The sequence below is a fragment of the Etheostoma cragini genome, chromosome 9, assembly GCF_013103735.1.
Source record: "Etheostoma cragini isolate CJK2018 chromosome 9, CSU_Ecrag_1.0, whole genome shotgun sequence".
NCBI classification, from domain to species: Eukaryota; Metazoa; Chordata; class Actinopteri; order Perciformes; family Percidae; genus Etheostoma; species Etheostoma cragini.
This window is the reverse complement of record NC_048415.1, coordinates 17546054-17559892: the sequence shown is the minus strand read 5'-3', so window position 1 is coordinate 17559892 and position 13839 is coordinate 17546054. Positions and strand designations below refer to the sequence as shown.

Here is a 13839-nt window from a genome sequence, read left to right as displayed (position 1 = left end):
ATATATATATATATATATATATATATATATATATATATATATGTGTGTGTAGCATCATCTGTCCCATGTGTGTGAGTGTGTGTGTGTGTCTGTCTCCTGAGATGTGAACAAGCATCCACCGTTTACAGTTTGGGAGCTGCCAGGTCGCGAGATTTGGTGACTCATGCCATCCCCCCAGAGACCTTGCTGCCCTAAACCCTTAGCTCACTTGAATATCAAAAGCTCTCGTCTCGTTAGTTTCAGTGCCAACACAAGAAAGCCAACCGGTCTCATATATTCCTCCATCCAAACAGACCAACGCGCATATTAATATCCACTTTAAATGCTCATAACACTTTAGCTTGCTGTAGCTGTCTGCACAATAAACATCTCCTTATTCTCCATTATTATCTTACATGCTATTCAAATATATATCAAACATGTTTAGATCCTCTTTATTCTTCACCTTTCTGCACATTTTAAGCTTCCCCTTGTAAATTAGCTATGGACCATATGCCAAAGATGCTACATTTTCTACTTTTTTGAGTATCTCCAATAATGCCTAATAGCTTTTGCTAATTTGGAGAAGGAGTAAGGGAAATTGTAATTGCCCTGTAATTAGGAAGCATTCCCATCATGATTAATGAGGCTCCATGGCTATGGTTCTCCCCTGACACCCCAACAGTACCTGGCCATGTATCACTGTCAGACCACAATCTGGGTCAATGCACATTACTGTGACTACAACACACACTCACAACCTGAAAACCCTAGATAAAGTACTTTTTACTCCCGTCTGCTGCACATTGTCAAACACAGGTCAATCTGGACAATTCAGATGACGACGTTTAGAGAGAACTATTGAACCTGATGACTCCCACTATTAATCTCACCTCTCATGCACCATCATTGCCTAGCTCACGAAGAAGGCATCCTCTCACTTGGGCATGCCAGCAAGTTGAGAGTCTTGATACCAGCTTCCTGCCTCTGGAAATTGCTCTGATTATTCCTGACAATACTTATCACTGCTGGCAACACACACACACACACACACAAACACAGACACACACACACACACACACACACACACACACACACACACACAATCTTTCTTTTTTAAATTGTGAGCATGACTGTTGACTCATTTGGCCCACAGCTGAGCTAAATGGTGAAATCATAACAACGCTAACCTATCAGGGAGCACCACCGCAGCGAGCTGAGCTAAGCCGAACCGAGCTGGGCGGAGGGGCAACACAGCCGGCCCCGTTTGAATCGAGCTGAGCAGAGCAGAGCTCGGCTGAACTAAGATGATCAGGGGAGGCTGGAGTAGAAGGAAAGCAGCATTCACTTGTGTTTGAATCAGTAATTAGGGTTCTCATGGAGCTCAAATTACCACTCTGTAATCAGCTGAGCACAGTGGTTATTTTCAGAGGGAGGGCACACACACTTTTGATTCATAGATGATTGGTTAATCCAAATAGAGACCTTCAGTTTATACCAGCAAGCCCATTAGTAGGACAGAGTCAATTGCGTTTGTGTAGCTATATGACGGATGGTAATGCCTCCATTTTATTTCCTGATGTATATAATCTACGGAAAGTGTGTGCAGTTGCAATGAAATTAAAATAGGAGTGTAAGATATAAAACTGAAATCAAACACAAAACAACAACAATTATAATTTCCCTCTGATAAGCACCAATTATTATTTATTATTTTTCATGAATTCTTACCTACACTGGGTTATAATGAGTTGTTATTCATTGCTCTACAAGATGGTAAAACCGAAGTTTTTATGTGTCAGGGAGAAATTATGCAGAGGATTGTTTTGGTGTACAAACATAATTACTTGTGTACTGACATAAACCACTGCAATGGAATCCAATATTGTATTATTAATTAGAGCACAGTCAAACTCTTTTTTTTTTATGAGCAGTCTAAATTCAAAGCGTTTGACTTTGTCACAATATCCAAACTACATCAAAGATTATCATTAAATCGGCTCTGATGGCTTTGATCTCAAGCAGGAGTGAAGCTGAAAAGCCTTTTTTGTTAGACCCTAAAATTCATCAGGATTTTAAAAAAAAAGATACTAATGTGTGAAGGCTTTCTTACAATCTGCACATTCCAGATTGTGCACAGATGAGCCGGCATTACAGCGCTGTATCTGTCCTCAAGGTAACTTAGCATGCTTTATGATGTACAAGTAAATGCTGTGAGGAATAATGTTCCCAAAGGCTAACAGACATTAATGTATATTGATATTTAGTTGTTTTTTTTTAAATCTGATAACGATATATCAGCTGATCTTGATACGGAACTGCAGATTTGTTTTTGTTTTGCATAGCGTGGTATTTCAAAGTTTAAAAAAAAACAACTTGTCAGTGCCCTCTGGTGGAAAAACTATGTCATGGACACACCATTTTTTAAATTTCCTCAGACCTACTTCGGCATTTCTGTTCTAGGATTTCTTGTTAGTTATCGACCAGTATCGGCCAGTATATGAATATCGGCCGGTATGCGAATATATTTGTATTTTATTAAGCTAGTATCAACCAACATTTTTCATGTCCAATTTATCTTTCTAAATCCAGTATCTTGCAACTATTTGCTGTTTCACTATATATTTTTTTCATTGTTTTATATAATAAAAAAAAGTTATTTTGTGAGATCTCAGTATAATTTTACCCTAACTCACAAGTAGAGAATATTATTGGCCGACACTGGCCCATCAGATGAATAGAGATTTGCCTGTATGATTCATGATATGAAATATGCATATGCAAATAGACACTGCAGTACTTAATGTACAATGAGCTCATTTTTTTGAAACTAATTTTTCAGAATTAAAATATTTTCTGTATATTTTGGTTTCTGACCATGGTAATTATACAGGCCAATAACATCTCATTTACAGTGTTTTTGCACTTACAAATGTTGATGTTATCTTGTTAAAGACTGTTACAGTGAATACATGTACATTGACCCTATGTTGAAATTTACGACACAATTCTTGAATAAAAACATTTGATGTAATATAACCAAAAAAGTCATTATTTTGGAATATCTGCCCATCTTCCTATATCAATCAGCTTAAACAGCTTTACATATAGCTTAGATTAACATGACAACTTCCATAGCCTAAATATGGCCCACTATCTACAAGAGTGGTGTTCATGCTGTGTTCTGCCCTTGTTTATTTACTTCAGCCCAAGGACCACAGTGCTAGTACATGATCATTGTTATCATGTGTTGTAGACCTGCATGCTCACTGTGTACCTAATTCAATCGCAATCATAAAGATTCATTCTCCAACACCCAACTCTTTCTCCCATGAGGGGTCAGAGTAACACCCAAACCCTTTCATTGGATCGTAAATGTTGAATCTCTGCCTACCTCCTCCCATTGGTGGATGTAACGGATCAGTCTGGACAGCCTCAGCAGCCGCAACAGACTGAGGATCTTGGTGAAGCGGACAATGCGGAGCGCTCGGGCCGTTTTGTACACCTCCGAGTCCATCCCTCTCTCCACGATGAGGAAGATATAATCCACAGGTATGGATGAGACGAAGTCTACCACGAACCAACTCTTCAGGTACTTCTTCTTAATCTTCTTGGGATCGAGGATGATCTCGGTGTTGTCCTCGAACACGATGCCGGTCCGGAAGTTCAGCACCAGGTCCATGAGGAAGAAGGTGTCAGAGACCACGTTGAAGATGATCCAGGGAATGGTGGTCTCGTCCTTGAAGAAGGTGATGCCCACGGGGATGATGATCAGGTTGCCCACCATGAACATCAGCATGGTGAAGTCCCAGTAGAACCTGACAGTGTAAAGCAGTGGGGATGGTTAGAGACTAAGGGACTCCCCCCCCCCCAAACACAGTCTTTTGAGGCTTTGATCTCACAGTCTTAATACAATCTTTCACAAAATGCCTGTTTATTGTATTTTTAACAAGTGCATTGTATCTTCTCCCTGTGAGGCAACCTGCACCATATGACTCAAGACAGTGTCAGAACAAGGACAAGCAGAGAGACATGGATATAACAGGAAATATAAGCTGGGTGCAGTTCATTCCAAATCCAGGAACAACTGACATGAAACACCCGTAACAGTAAAGCTATCCTGATGGAGGAAGCCTCAGCAGTTATCACAGCAATTGTGCAATTTGATATCTTTGAACTGCTGGTCAGACAAAACACCACATTGGAAGACGTAGCCATTGGGCTTTAGGGAACTGTGCTCCACAATTTAATGACATAACTGCCAGAGTTAGCTCTGATAAAAAGTATTACTTAGTTGTGTCCCTGTTGTGTCCTCAGAAGGCAAATGTTACACAGCTGTCTGATCAGCTGAAAGTATACATGGGAGACTGCAAATGAAAGTGTTGCTGAGTCATGAATGTACCCTGATATAATCCCCCGAAAAAAACACAGTGTATTATATTAAATTATGTTTTGGTAGCAAACTCTGACTCAAAGCCAGTTAAGAGCTCAAATAGTTGGCTCTATCTTCAGACTGCTGCTGTTTTACACTTGAGCGACTTGGAGGAGCTGTCCTTGGTGCTGATACAGATGTTCAGACGCATTCCAACATGATGATGGAACTTTCCCAACTTCAAGCCAAGTTCATCTTTAATGCAAAACTCATGAAACAACATGCTTTTTTTTTATGCTTTTTTGTTACAAATACATTGTGTCATATTGCACTCATCATAATATTTTAATTGTTTTGGTTTTAATCCTCAGTCCTCATGATGGATCAGATTCTCCCCTAATTTTCAAGTTTTTCCCTAAGATATTTTTTAAGCTAAATGGAAAATATAGGTGTAAATATCTAATAAAAAATTGAATTATTAATCTTTATCTTTATTTATTTCCATCTTGGCTACAGCTTAAGTGCTGTCTAGGTGGACATTACATAAGTGCCTTTATAAATAACTGAATGAACACCTGCATATTTTGAATACTATTTTCTTGGTCTTTTCTCATGTAAAGTTGATATGTGAAAACAGTGCCAGGAGGTGTGTTACTACCATATCTTTCATGCAGCTCAATATATGAGTATGTAGGCTACTGATTGTGACCATAACTGAATTTGACCCATACCTGAAGTCGCTGTATGGGTGGATAATCCAATTACCCGCTGACTTTACGCGCTCTTGTTCTTTCTCCACTGCCTTCTGGCTGCCAAACATGCGCAGGGAGAATTTGTTAACTCCGGGCTGAAGCATGGAACTAAACTGCCGCTGCATATATGTCTGATTTCCCCTGAAGTCGTCATCATCCGGCACTATCTGAGAGCCATCCTCAGCTTTGGTAAATGTGACAGAATTTCTCGACTGCTGACTCGGAGTCCGCCCTTTACCAGCTGGGGCGTTGGAGAAGGAAACTCTGGAGTCTTTTTTCTCCATCGTCTTGACCTCGGCGCACGGCCCCTGTGTCACGGACCCCGCTGAAGTGATAGAGCCGTCCATGATTGCAGACTGCCCCTTTCCGTCTTCGGCAGCTACTACTCCACCTGTCTGCTTCTCCTGCCTTGAGATGAGAGAGGAGAGGCTCCCTGAACTGTCTGGGTCCCGTCTACAGTCTCCGTTTTTGTTGCATATCATACCGATGGCTCCCTCTGCTATCACGCCTGTCTCTGGAACTGTGTCCCCCCCAGCAGCCTCCCTCCGGCACAACAGAGCGGAGGCCGTGCTGCCACTGGCACGGACAGGTGCGGAATCCTCGTCTTGCAGGAGCCACAGCTCATTGATGTTGGAGTTTTTGCGCGCAATGGACGCGGCTCCGCCTCCGGGCGTAAATTTCTTCATCTTGGTTCCTCCGCTGCTCCTATGATCCGCGCGTCCGGACAAACTGGTCACATGAGGTGGTCGAGGCTGCTGGAATTTTGGCTCCTCATCGCTGTCCTCCGCCTCGTCCATCACAGGCAGAACAGACACAAGACAGACACTCCCCGTACCTTGAACCTGGTGAGACTGGGCGGCGGCGGAAAAAGGAAAGTGGAGTTCAAAGCAGCAGCAGCCCTCTGCTTACCACACACGCCACTTTAGGATAACAGCGCACCGGTGGCGTTGCTATGGCTGCAACCTGGCTGCTGTTATTGTGTGTGTCTGCGTGTGTGTTTGTGTGGAGAGAGACGACAGCATTACCTTTAGGCTGAAAACACATAGGCTACATGTACATTATATTGAAGAAACTACGTGAACAGAAGAAGCTGGCAGCGTCACAAAACTATCTAATACATAAATGAATACATATATTATTAAATACACAGACAAAACCACCTGATGGGAGCAAGGGCACAGGCGACAGATGGAGCTCACAAGAAACCACCAAGTTCTTCATGGTTTGTCATCCACAGTTGATCTCGTAGACCAAGGCTGGACAATATATCAATATCATTTCGATATCGCGATATGACACTAGATATCTTGTTGAATATCGTGGGCTAATGTGGGAAATGTGGTCTTTTCATAGGTTTAAAGACTAAAGTGAGGTCCTTTTCTAAACTTAATTGTTCTGGTTGACCATTTGCTTTTTAGTACTTCATGGTTATATCCAGATTAGGCCTACTGATGATTATTTATCAAAAATCTAATTGTTTTAAAATGTTTTGTGAAGGTACCATTAGTCAACCCTACAATATCTACATTGCGGTATTTGGTCAAGAACATCATATCTGATTCCTCCATATCACCCAGCCCTTCCATCAGCCATAACCTATACGGCCATGGTTGATGATCCATAGTGACACCACACGTAGGCTTCCTCACTGAGAGGCTGGATCGACAGTGTCGGCCGGTTGATTGTCTGCCAACATGGACGGGGTCCCATATTCTTGGTTAAATGGCTCCACCTTGTGCAGAAATATACACACTACACTTACGAGCTCTTAGAGGATCCCTAAGCTTTTTCTACCCCACTGACTGAGACACCGTAAACCACCATTTCAGGACCATAACTGTGTATTAGGTATATTTTTGCTCCAGTCTTACTTTCCTTAACTATTCTGCTGCAGCTTAACATATTCCAATGGGGCAATCGTTTAGGCTTTCATAAACCCAAGTTACATTTAATCATTTCTAAAGATAACCCTCTTTTAAAGAGCAAGGAAGCACAAAAGATAAGACATTCGTAGTTTTGTTGATTAAGGGGGTTACAAACCATGCTTTCTTTTAGCTTTTAGGAAGTGTGTTGAAACTAGAACATGTGCATTATAAGAGAGACAATAAGAAAGCATGTTTTGGGCCATTTTAAGATAGTTCAAAGCTTAAAGAAATGGATTTGAGCATGTTTAAGTCCAACACAGTGTAGTTCTTAGCTTCACATGTGTAATAATGCTGGTTGACATTTCAATAAGGTAGGGGTTGACAAACACCGAACAAACGTTCTTGTGAAGCACTTTCTTTGTGTATTCTCAAGTTCAGATCTAAAAGGTGGAAGGCACTTGGATGATGATTTTGTCTCAATACATGTTCAACTTGTAGCAACAGCATCTTGTTAAGAGTTCTTCCTTTATGCACGGACATCATTTGTTAGCAGGACAGTGAATTCTACAAACAATGCCGTGGGTCTTCTGTGCAGCCATTTGGTCCTTGTATACAGTTTCTCTTGACCTGCTATTCTAAGTCAACCTTTGAGTTGAAGAAAAGTAAAGTAAACAAACATGTTAAATCAAATATCTTTATTCAGTTTGTGAAAGTTGTACAATGGGTGGCGTTCCATGTACTTGGATGGTACAACAATTTACACAACTCTGGCTAAGTCTTTATCTGTATAATTGAAACGGTGACATCAAATCACAACACTCATCAGGCTAAATGAACATATGGCTTCTGAATATCTACACAGTAAAAGGGAACAGAGATGACGGTCCAATTGCACACAAACGTCTCAGATCACATTGAGAAAGAAAAACATCTTATTAAAAAGGTTTATCACCTGTACTAAATTAATAATATTCAAGTTGCAATCAACAGAAACATGTTGCATCCTCTGCACTTGGTCCTTCACAATATATTTTTTACTCAGGATGTGATATTGGCAACAAAGATATTGGTAACTAAAACCTTGGTTTAAAATATGTGAACAGGAAAAAGAAATAAAAGCTTGATTTTTAAAAAAAAAAGGACAAAATTGAACTTTTAAAGTGTCACAGTTGCACACAAAAGTGAAGTGGTGCTCGTAAGTATAAAACTGCCAAGGGAGGAGGGCGGGGGTGTGGGACAGGTCAAATGCTCTCCAGTAGTTTCTAAAAGAATGGCAGTTATGCATCAGGATCAAAAATGTTTCAGATGCTCTGAACAGAACTTGTGCTGCTTAACAAGCCACCATCCCAAATTGGAAAATATAAAAGCAAAGGCCGACAACTGCGAGGTCAGTGTAGGAAGCATCAGTATGAAAAGAAAAACGTGCCATTCCTCACTCGAATCGTCTAATGATTTTACGTTGAACACACACTGCTATTAAATGCGAGCAATATTTGCCCTGCGGCCTCGAGCAGAAAATGACTGCACACTATGTTCCATGGCTGCACAACGTGGAGAAGCATATAGAAGAAAGAAATTAGAGGAAATCACACAGTTTCTTAAAACATTTAACACCCAAGCACAAAAAGTAAATTAAAATTGCGGGGCGCACAGTATAATGTGCCACACGACAGCTAAATCCTGGACTGCCATCTGGATGTCCATCTAGAAAAAAAAGTTGCACGAATGAAAAATGAATGTCTTGAAACGTTTGTCTTATATTCAGATTTAAAAGAAAATTGGTTTATCGTCGTTTTACGGTTTGAGTAGAGGAAGTTAAAAGTTCAAGAAGAACTTAAGTTTCACCCACCTTTCTCAGCTTCTAATTAGAATTCCTTTGCCTCACATTCTTGTCTTTGTGATTTGCATTAGAATTGCTCTTCCTGAAAAAAACAGTGAAAACATGAGTTTTGTTAATAAAAAAATAAATTAAAAAGACTGACTCTTAGTGGCAATCAAGATACGGAGCTGCTAACAATACTTACAAAGGAGCAGCTCCTGAGTCGTCATCTGGACAGCAGCAAACGATCAATGCAGGGCAAAGAAAAACAGAAGTCAGGTGATAGCAGGACATTAAATGTCAGTTACTGGTTTGAGCACCACATGCCACCCCGCCTCCCCACAGATGACGGTAGAAAATGTTAGAAAGCAACATCCTCTGCAACAGGATACCAACTAAGTTATAATCAAAAACCAACGGAACATGAAGTAAAGCATGCCCACCTGATTCTGACAATGAATGACAAAGCTAAATCCTTAGCACATCATTTATCCTGCAATTCCACACACATTGTTTGTGTTCTATGAAAGACATTACTGTATATCACTACACAGACTACTGTATGGTCCATTTAGTAAAACTTCAATAAGATTTAAACATTGCCATTTATGAACATCTTCGTACATTGTCCAGAAGTCACCCCTTAACATCAGGCTCATGCAATACAAGCAAAGGACACCAAAGACCTAGTGGCTGTATTAAGATAAAAAGAAGAAGGAAACCTCTTTTAACGGGCAGAGCCAACTTACAACCTGGCATGTAAAGTGGCAGTATTTACAAAGTAAGACCATCTGTGCTGCCAAATGGTCAATGAGACAAATGTGAACGATGTACTAACCTTGAGAAGAGCGTTGCCTATCATTTATCATGCATAAAGTACAAGATGCAGAAGGCATGCAGACAGAATGCTGAAACCTCACTTTTCGACCAGTTCCAAGTTCATGTCGAACCATTACGTGTCTCATTTGACTCTTTCATTGGCTCAAACACATGGTTTTTAAAAAGGACCAATAGAAAGGGAAAGAAAAGATTTTAAGCTTGCTCCGATTTCAGGGCCAGTGAAAGAGTGACCAAATCTTTGAGCGCATTCCTCTTAGAAGGGGCGACTATGAAAGCAGTTCATTCAGACTCCCACAGCTTTTTCCACGCGGTCATTTCACCTCAACCACTTCAGTCTGACATGCAGTTTTGTCCACTTACCAAAATGCAAAATCAGCAGCGAACAGAGAAATAAAAATGTAAATAATAAAAAAAGTGTTGATACATAAAGGAGGAAGCTAACTCCTGATCTGTGTTTTGAAAATAATAACAACAACAACAACAACGGTCCCTATTAAATGCATGCAACTACGGTCTATACATTCCCATCTTAAGAGGTTACTGGTTTACTGCCTTAATAGTCTGAAGGGCAGAAAATCTTCTCAACTCAGTTTAGCAAACAAGGTCTACAGTTTGATGCATTTGTGATCTTTTGGAAGACTTCAAACTTTCTTTTAGCCACACATGATAACAGGACACAGAGTGCAGGTTGGGATATGGCCATATCTAACCTCAAAATGTAAGGTCTGGCAGCTAACTATTCATCATATGAGGGTGTTTTTCTTCTACCAAAACTTATAAACCGCAACATGCCCAGTACGTTTCAGAATTCACCAACGGTTGGGGCCTATTGAAAAATAAAATTGTCAACTCTAAGTAGCTGTTAAGACCAAAACCAGCAGCCTTGCTTCAGATTAAAAGCTACATAGGAGGCCCAATAATAGCATCAAGGGCTCTCCATAGCACTATAAGACAAGACAACAGTGCTAAGTTATCACAGCTCTAATCACTTCATCCTGTTTGGATTTTTGCAAGGTAAAACAGAACGAGCCTGTTCAGGTAACAGCCATGTGACCTTGCACTGGCAAAAGGCAGTCCTGTTGGAGGATCCACGGATTTGCCATTGACTCGTCTTTTGTCCTCTTTTTGTTTTTGTTGCTCGAACCCCATGACACTGTCAACAGTTGTCGCATTGAAATGAATGAGAAGGCAGTGTTCTAGCCATAGTGCTAATGTCGGCCTGAAGACAACCTAAACATTTATGGAACAGGTAGGGGTGGAGGCAGCACAGCGTACGTACCGTCGGTAACCTCATCAGGCTTTCTCCTCTTCTCATAGATGAAGATGATGGTCACCAGGATGATGACCTCGGCCACAATGCCAAGGAAGGGCCAGAGAGCAGCCAAGCGACTGCGGACACGCAGGTGGATCCTGTCGGTGGATGTGCCAAGCTCGTTGGTTCCAGAGCAGATATAGTCTCCAATGTCTTGCTCGATGTTAAGGTCCTCAATGACCAGAGTGGTCTTGTTAGGGGTGCTCTTTATCTCATATTTCCCGCCAGTGCCGTTGACGATAGGCTAATGGTAATTTTTAGGCAAAACGTTAGTTACACAAATGGAAAGACAGGTCTGACTATTCTCCCTTATTTCATATTTAACAATTGAAGTACTGATATACTGTACATCTTTTGCAACTTGCAAATAGCAGGGTGACTTAAATGTCAAGTGGGCTAAATGTTAAGTTGGTTTAAAACTGTAGATCAAAAACACCATGAATCATTTTAAGAAATTACAAGCTTGAGAAACACATACAATTTGATGGCCATCTTGTTCTTTGAACCAGGTCCAGTCAGTAGGCAATGGGTAGCCATTGCTCAGACAGATCAGGACCCCTTTGTCCTTCTCGTTGCCATGCTCAGAGTGCTTGTAGGCAGCAACATGTGGAAGTGCTAAAGCAAAAGAGAAACATTCAAATTAGAATATGAAAGTTTGTATATTTAAATAAATGACCTCCTATAAATTGTTTATCTTGGAGTTTGAGGCACCTTCCTATAAGAATTCAAAACCAGGAAACAATTGGAATGTTTCCAGAGCTACCTTGATAATAAAAAAAATATTGTTTTGAGTCCCATGATCAATTCCCATTTTTGTCTGTTTAAATTCATTATTAAACAGCCACCCTACTGATTGTTCCCCTATCTGCTGCAGGTGCAGATGGCACACAATCATCTTCCTTAAATGGTGAATTGCACACCAGCACAGAGAGAGATGATGAACAACCAGGACAGCCCAAGCAAAACATAATATAATCAGCATGACTTACTGTTAAAAAAAACACAGAACATCACATAATGCTTGCTGTAAGTAAAAGGCTACCTAATCTATAACTATAAAAACAATCCATGCAAGTTAAAACCACATTGTTAATATGGACATGAACATTAAAATGACCAATGAATGCAACTTGTATGTGTGATATTCACTCAACTTACTTTTGACTTCAATTAACAGCTTCACCTCTGGATCGGTGAGGAACACACATTCATATAGTCCACCAGAAGTGTAGGTGATTCTGTCCAAACTATGGGAAGAAAAAAAAAAAGGAAAAGAAAAAAAAAAAAAGGATTTAAGAACCGCTTGCAACACTCATTAATGGAACTTGAATAGCATTTTTCTCTGCTGACCTAGCACATAGCAGGAGGTAACTTCCAACCAGTTCTGCTGAAGCCACATTAATGACAGTGATTAGTTTTCCACTCTGCTAAGTAGAAAATTCACAATAGAACTGATTATAAACAAGAGCCAAGAGTAAAAATAAAGCTGCTTGTCCATGCAACAAATATTTCGAATTTCCCCTGGTAATCACAATCCCACTTTTGTTTGTCCCATACAGTTCTGCCTGCTCTCTAATGGGGAATTAAGGTCAGGGCAAGTGAGCACACTGCCAGGAGTGCTTATCCCCGCTGCCAAGACTACCGGCAAAGCTGCATGACGGCACGGTCCATCTCTCTGCTAATCAAGAGCAGCAAATGCCTGAATGGCGCCCATAGCTTTGCTGCTAATGGAGAAAAGGAAAATAGTGACAGACAGACAAGCTGAAGACAAAGTACAAGAAAATTAGAGGATAAAAGAGATTTTGACTGTAGTAACAGAGCCAAAAAGAGTAAAGCACTAGACCAGGGGTGTCAAACTCATTCAGGAGAGAGGGGTAATATTCTGAGAGAAGAAAAAAAAAAAAGAATTTGACATTATGTGGCCGTGAATTTACGGAAAAGAACTTTGTGTTTCTCTGAGATTAAACGGGTAAATTTGGAATCGGAATCAACTACTCTGCGATTTTCACACTTTAAAAAGCCATCCAGTGGGCCAGATTAGACCCATTGGCAGGCCGGTTCTGGTCTATATCTTTGACACCCTTTGACTTAAGGATGTTAAGGAGCGGGTTGTTAACACACAGTCAGGCGATCCACCTCCTCCCTGGAGGCTCACTTGTCGATGTCACGGTGATGTTGTTTGCAAATTTAATGATGGAGCTGGAGCCCTTGGGGCATCTCGTGGGAAACAGCATATATATTAGTCTCCCCCAAATATGTTTCCTTTTTATTGTTAAAAAACTACATTGGTGTGAAAAAGTGTTTGCCCCCTTCCTCATTTCCTGTTCCTTTGCATGTTTGTCACACTTAAGTGTTTCGGAACATCAAACTAATTTAAACAATAGTCAAGGACAACACAAGTAAACACAAAATGCAATTTGTAAATGAAGGTGTTTATTAATAAAAAAGGTGAAAAAAAATCCAAATCATTATGGCCCTGCGTGAAAAAGTGATTGCCCCCTAAACCTAATAACTGGTTGGGCCACCCTTAGCAGCAACAACTGCAACCAAGCGTTTGCGATAAAGTGCATTGAGGCTTTTACAGCGTCCTGGAGGAATTTTGGCCCACTCATCTTTGCAGAATTGTCCTAATTCAGTTACATTAGAGGGTTTTAGAGCATGAACAGCCTTTTTAAAAGGTCATACCACAACATCTATTCAATTTTATTTATAGTATCAATTCATAACAAGAGTTATCTCAAGACACTATACAGATAGACCACACTCCAGAATTTACAAGGACCCAACAGTTCTAAAAGTCTCCTCCAGAGCAAGCAACAGTGCGACATCTCAATAGGATTCAGGTCAGGACTTTGGCTAGGCCACTCCAAAGTCTTCATTTTGTTTTTCTTCAGCCATTC

The 13839-nt window shown here is 40.6% G+C and overlaps 2 protein-coding genes across 3 annotated transcripts in view; both read right to left on the bottom strand.

Annotated features, from left to right (window-relative positions):
• Nucleotides 1–5900, bottom strand: part of hcn2b (hyperpolarization activated cyclic nucleotide-gated potassium channel 2b) — a 40239-nt gene extending 34339 nt beyond the window's left edge. The window contains exons 1-2 of the mRNA XM_034882132.1: nt 5083–5900; nt 3374–3797 (exon numbers count right to left, since the gene is read on the bottom strand). Coding sequence (XP_034738023.1) covers nt 3374–3797; nt 5083–5900 — 1242 coding nt within the window. The remainder of the gene's footprint in view (nt 1–3373; nt 3798–5082) is intronic.
• A 1750-nt stretch (nt 5901–7650) lies between these two features.
• bsg (basigin) overlaps nt 7651–13839 on the bottom strand; it is a 14650-nt gene continuing 8461 nt past the window's right edge. Inside the window, exons 4-9 of one of the 2 annotated variants that reach the window (XM_034880745.1) lie at nt 12098–12186; nt 11418–11554; nt 10907–11183; nt 8993–9017; nt 8818–8890; nt 7651–8672 (exon numbers count right to left, since the gene is read on the bottom strand). In XM_034880745.1, coding sequence (XP_034736636.1) covers nt 8830–8890; nt 8993–9017; nt 10907–11183; nt 11418–11554; nt 12098–12186 — 589 coding nt within the window. In that variant the 3' untranslated portion in view covers nt 7651–8672; nt 8818–8829. The remainder of the gene's footprint in view (nt 8673–8817; nt 8891–8992; nt 9018–10906; nt 11184–11417; nt 11555–12097; nt 12187–13839) is intronic. The other variant, XM_034880746.1, reaches the window with a different exon arrangement.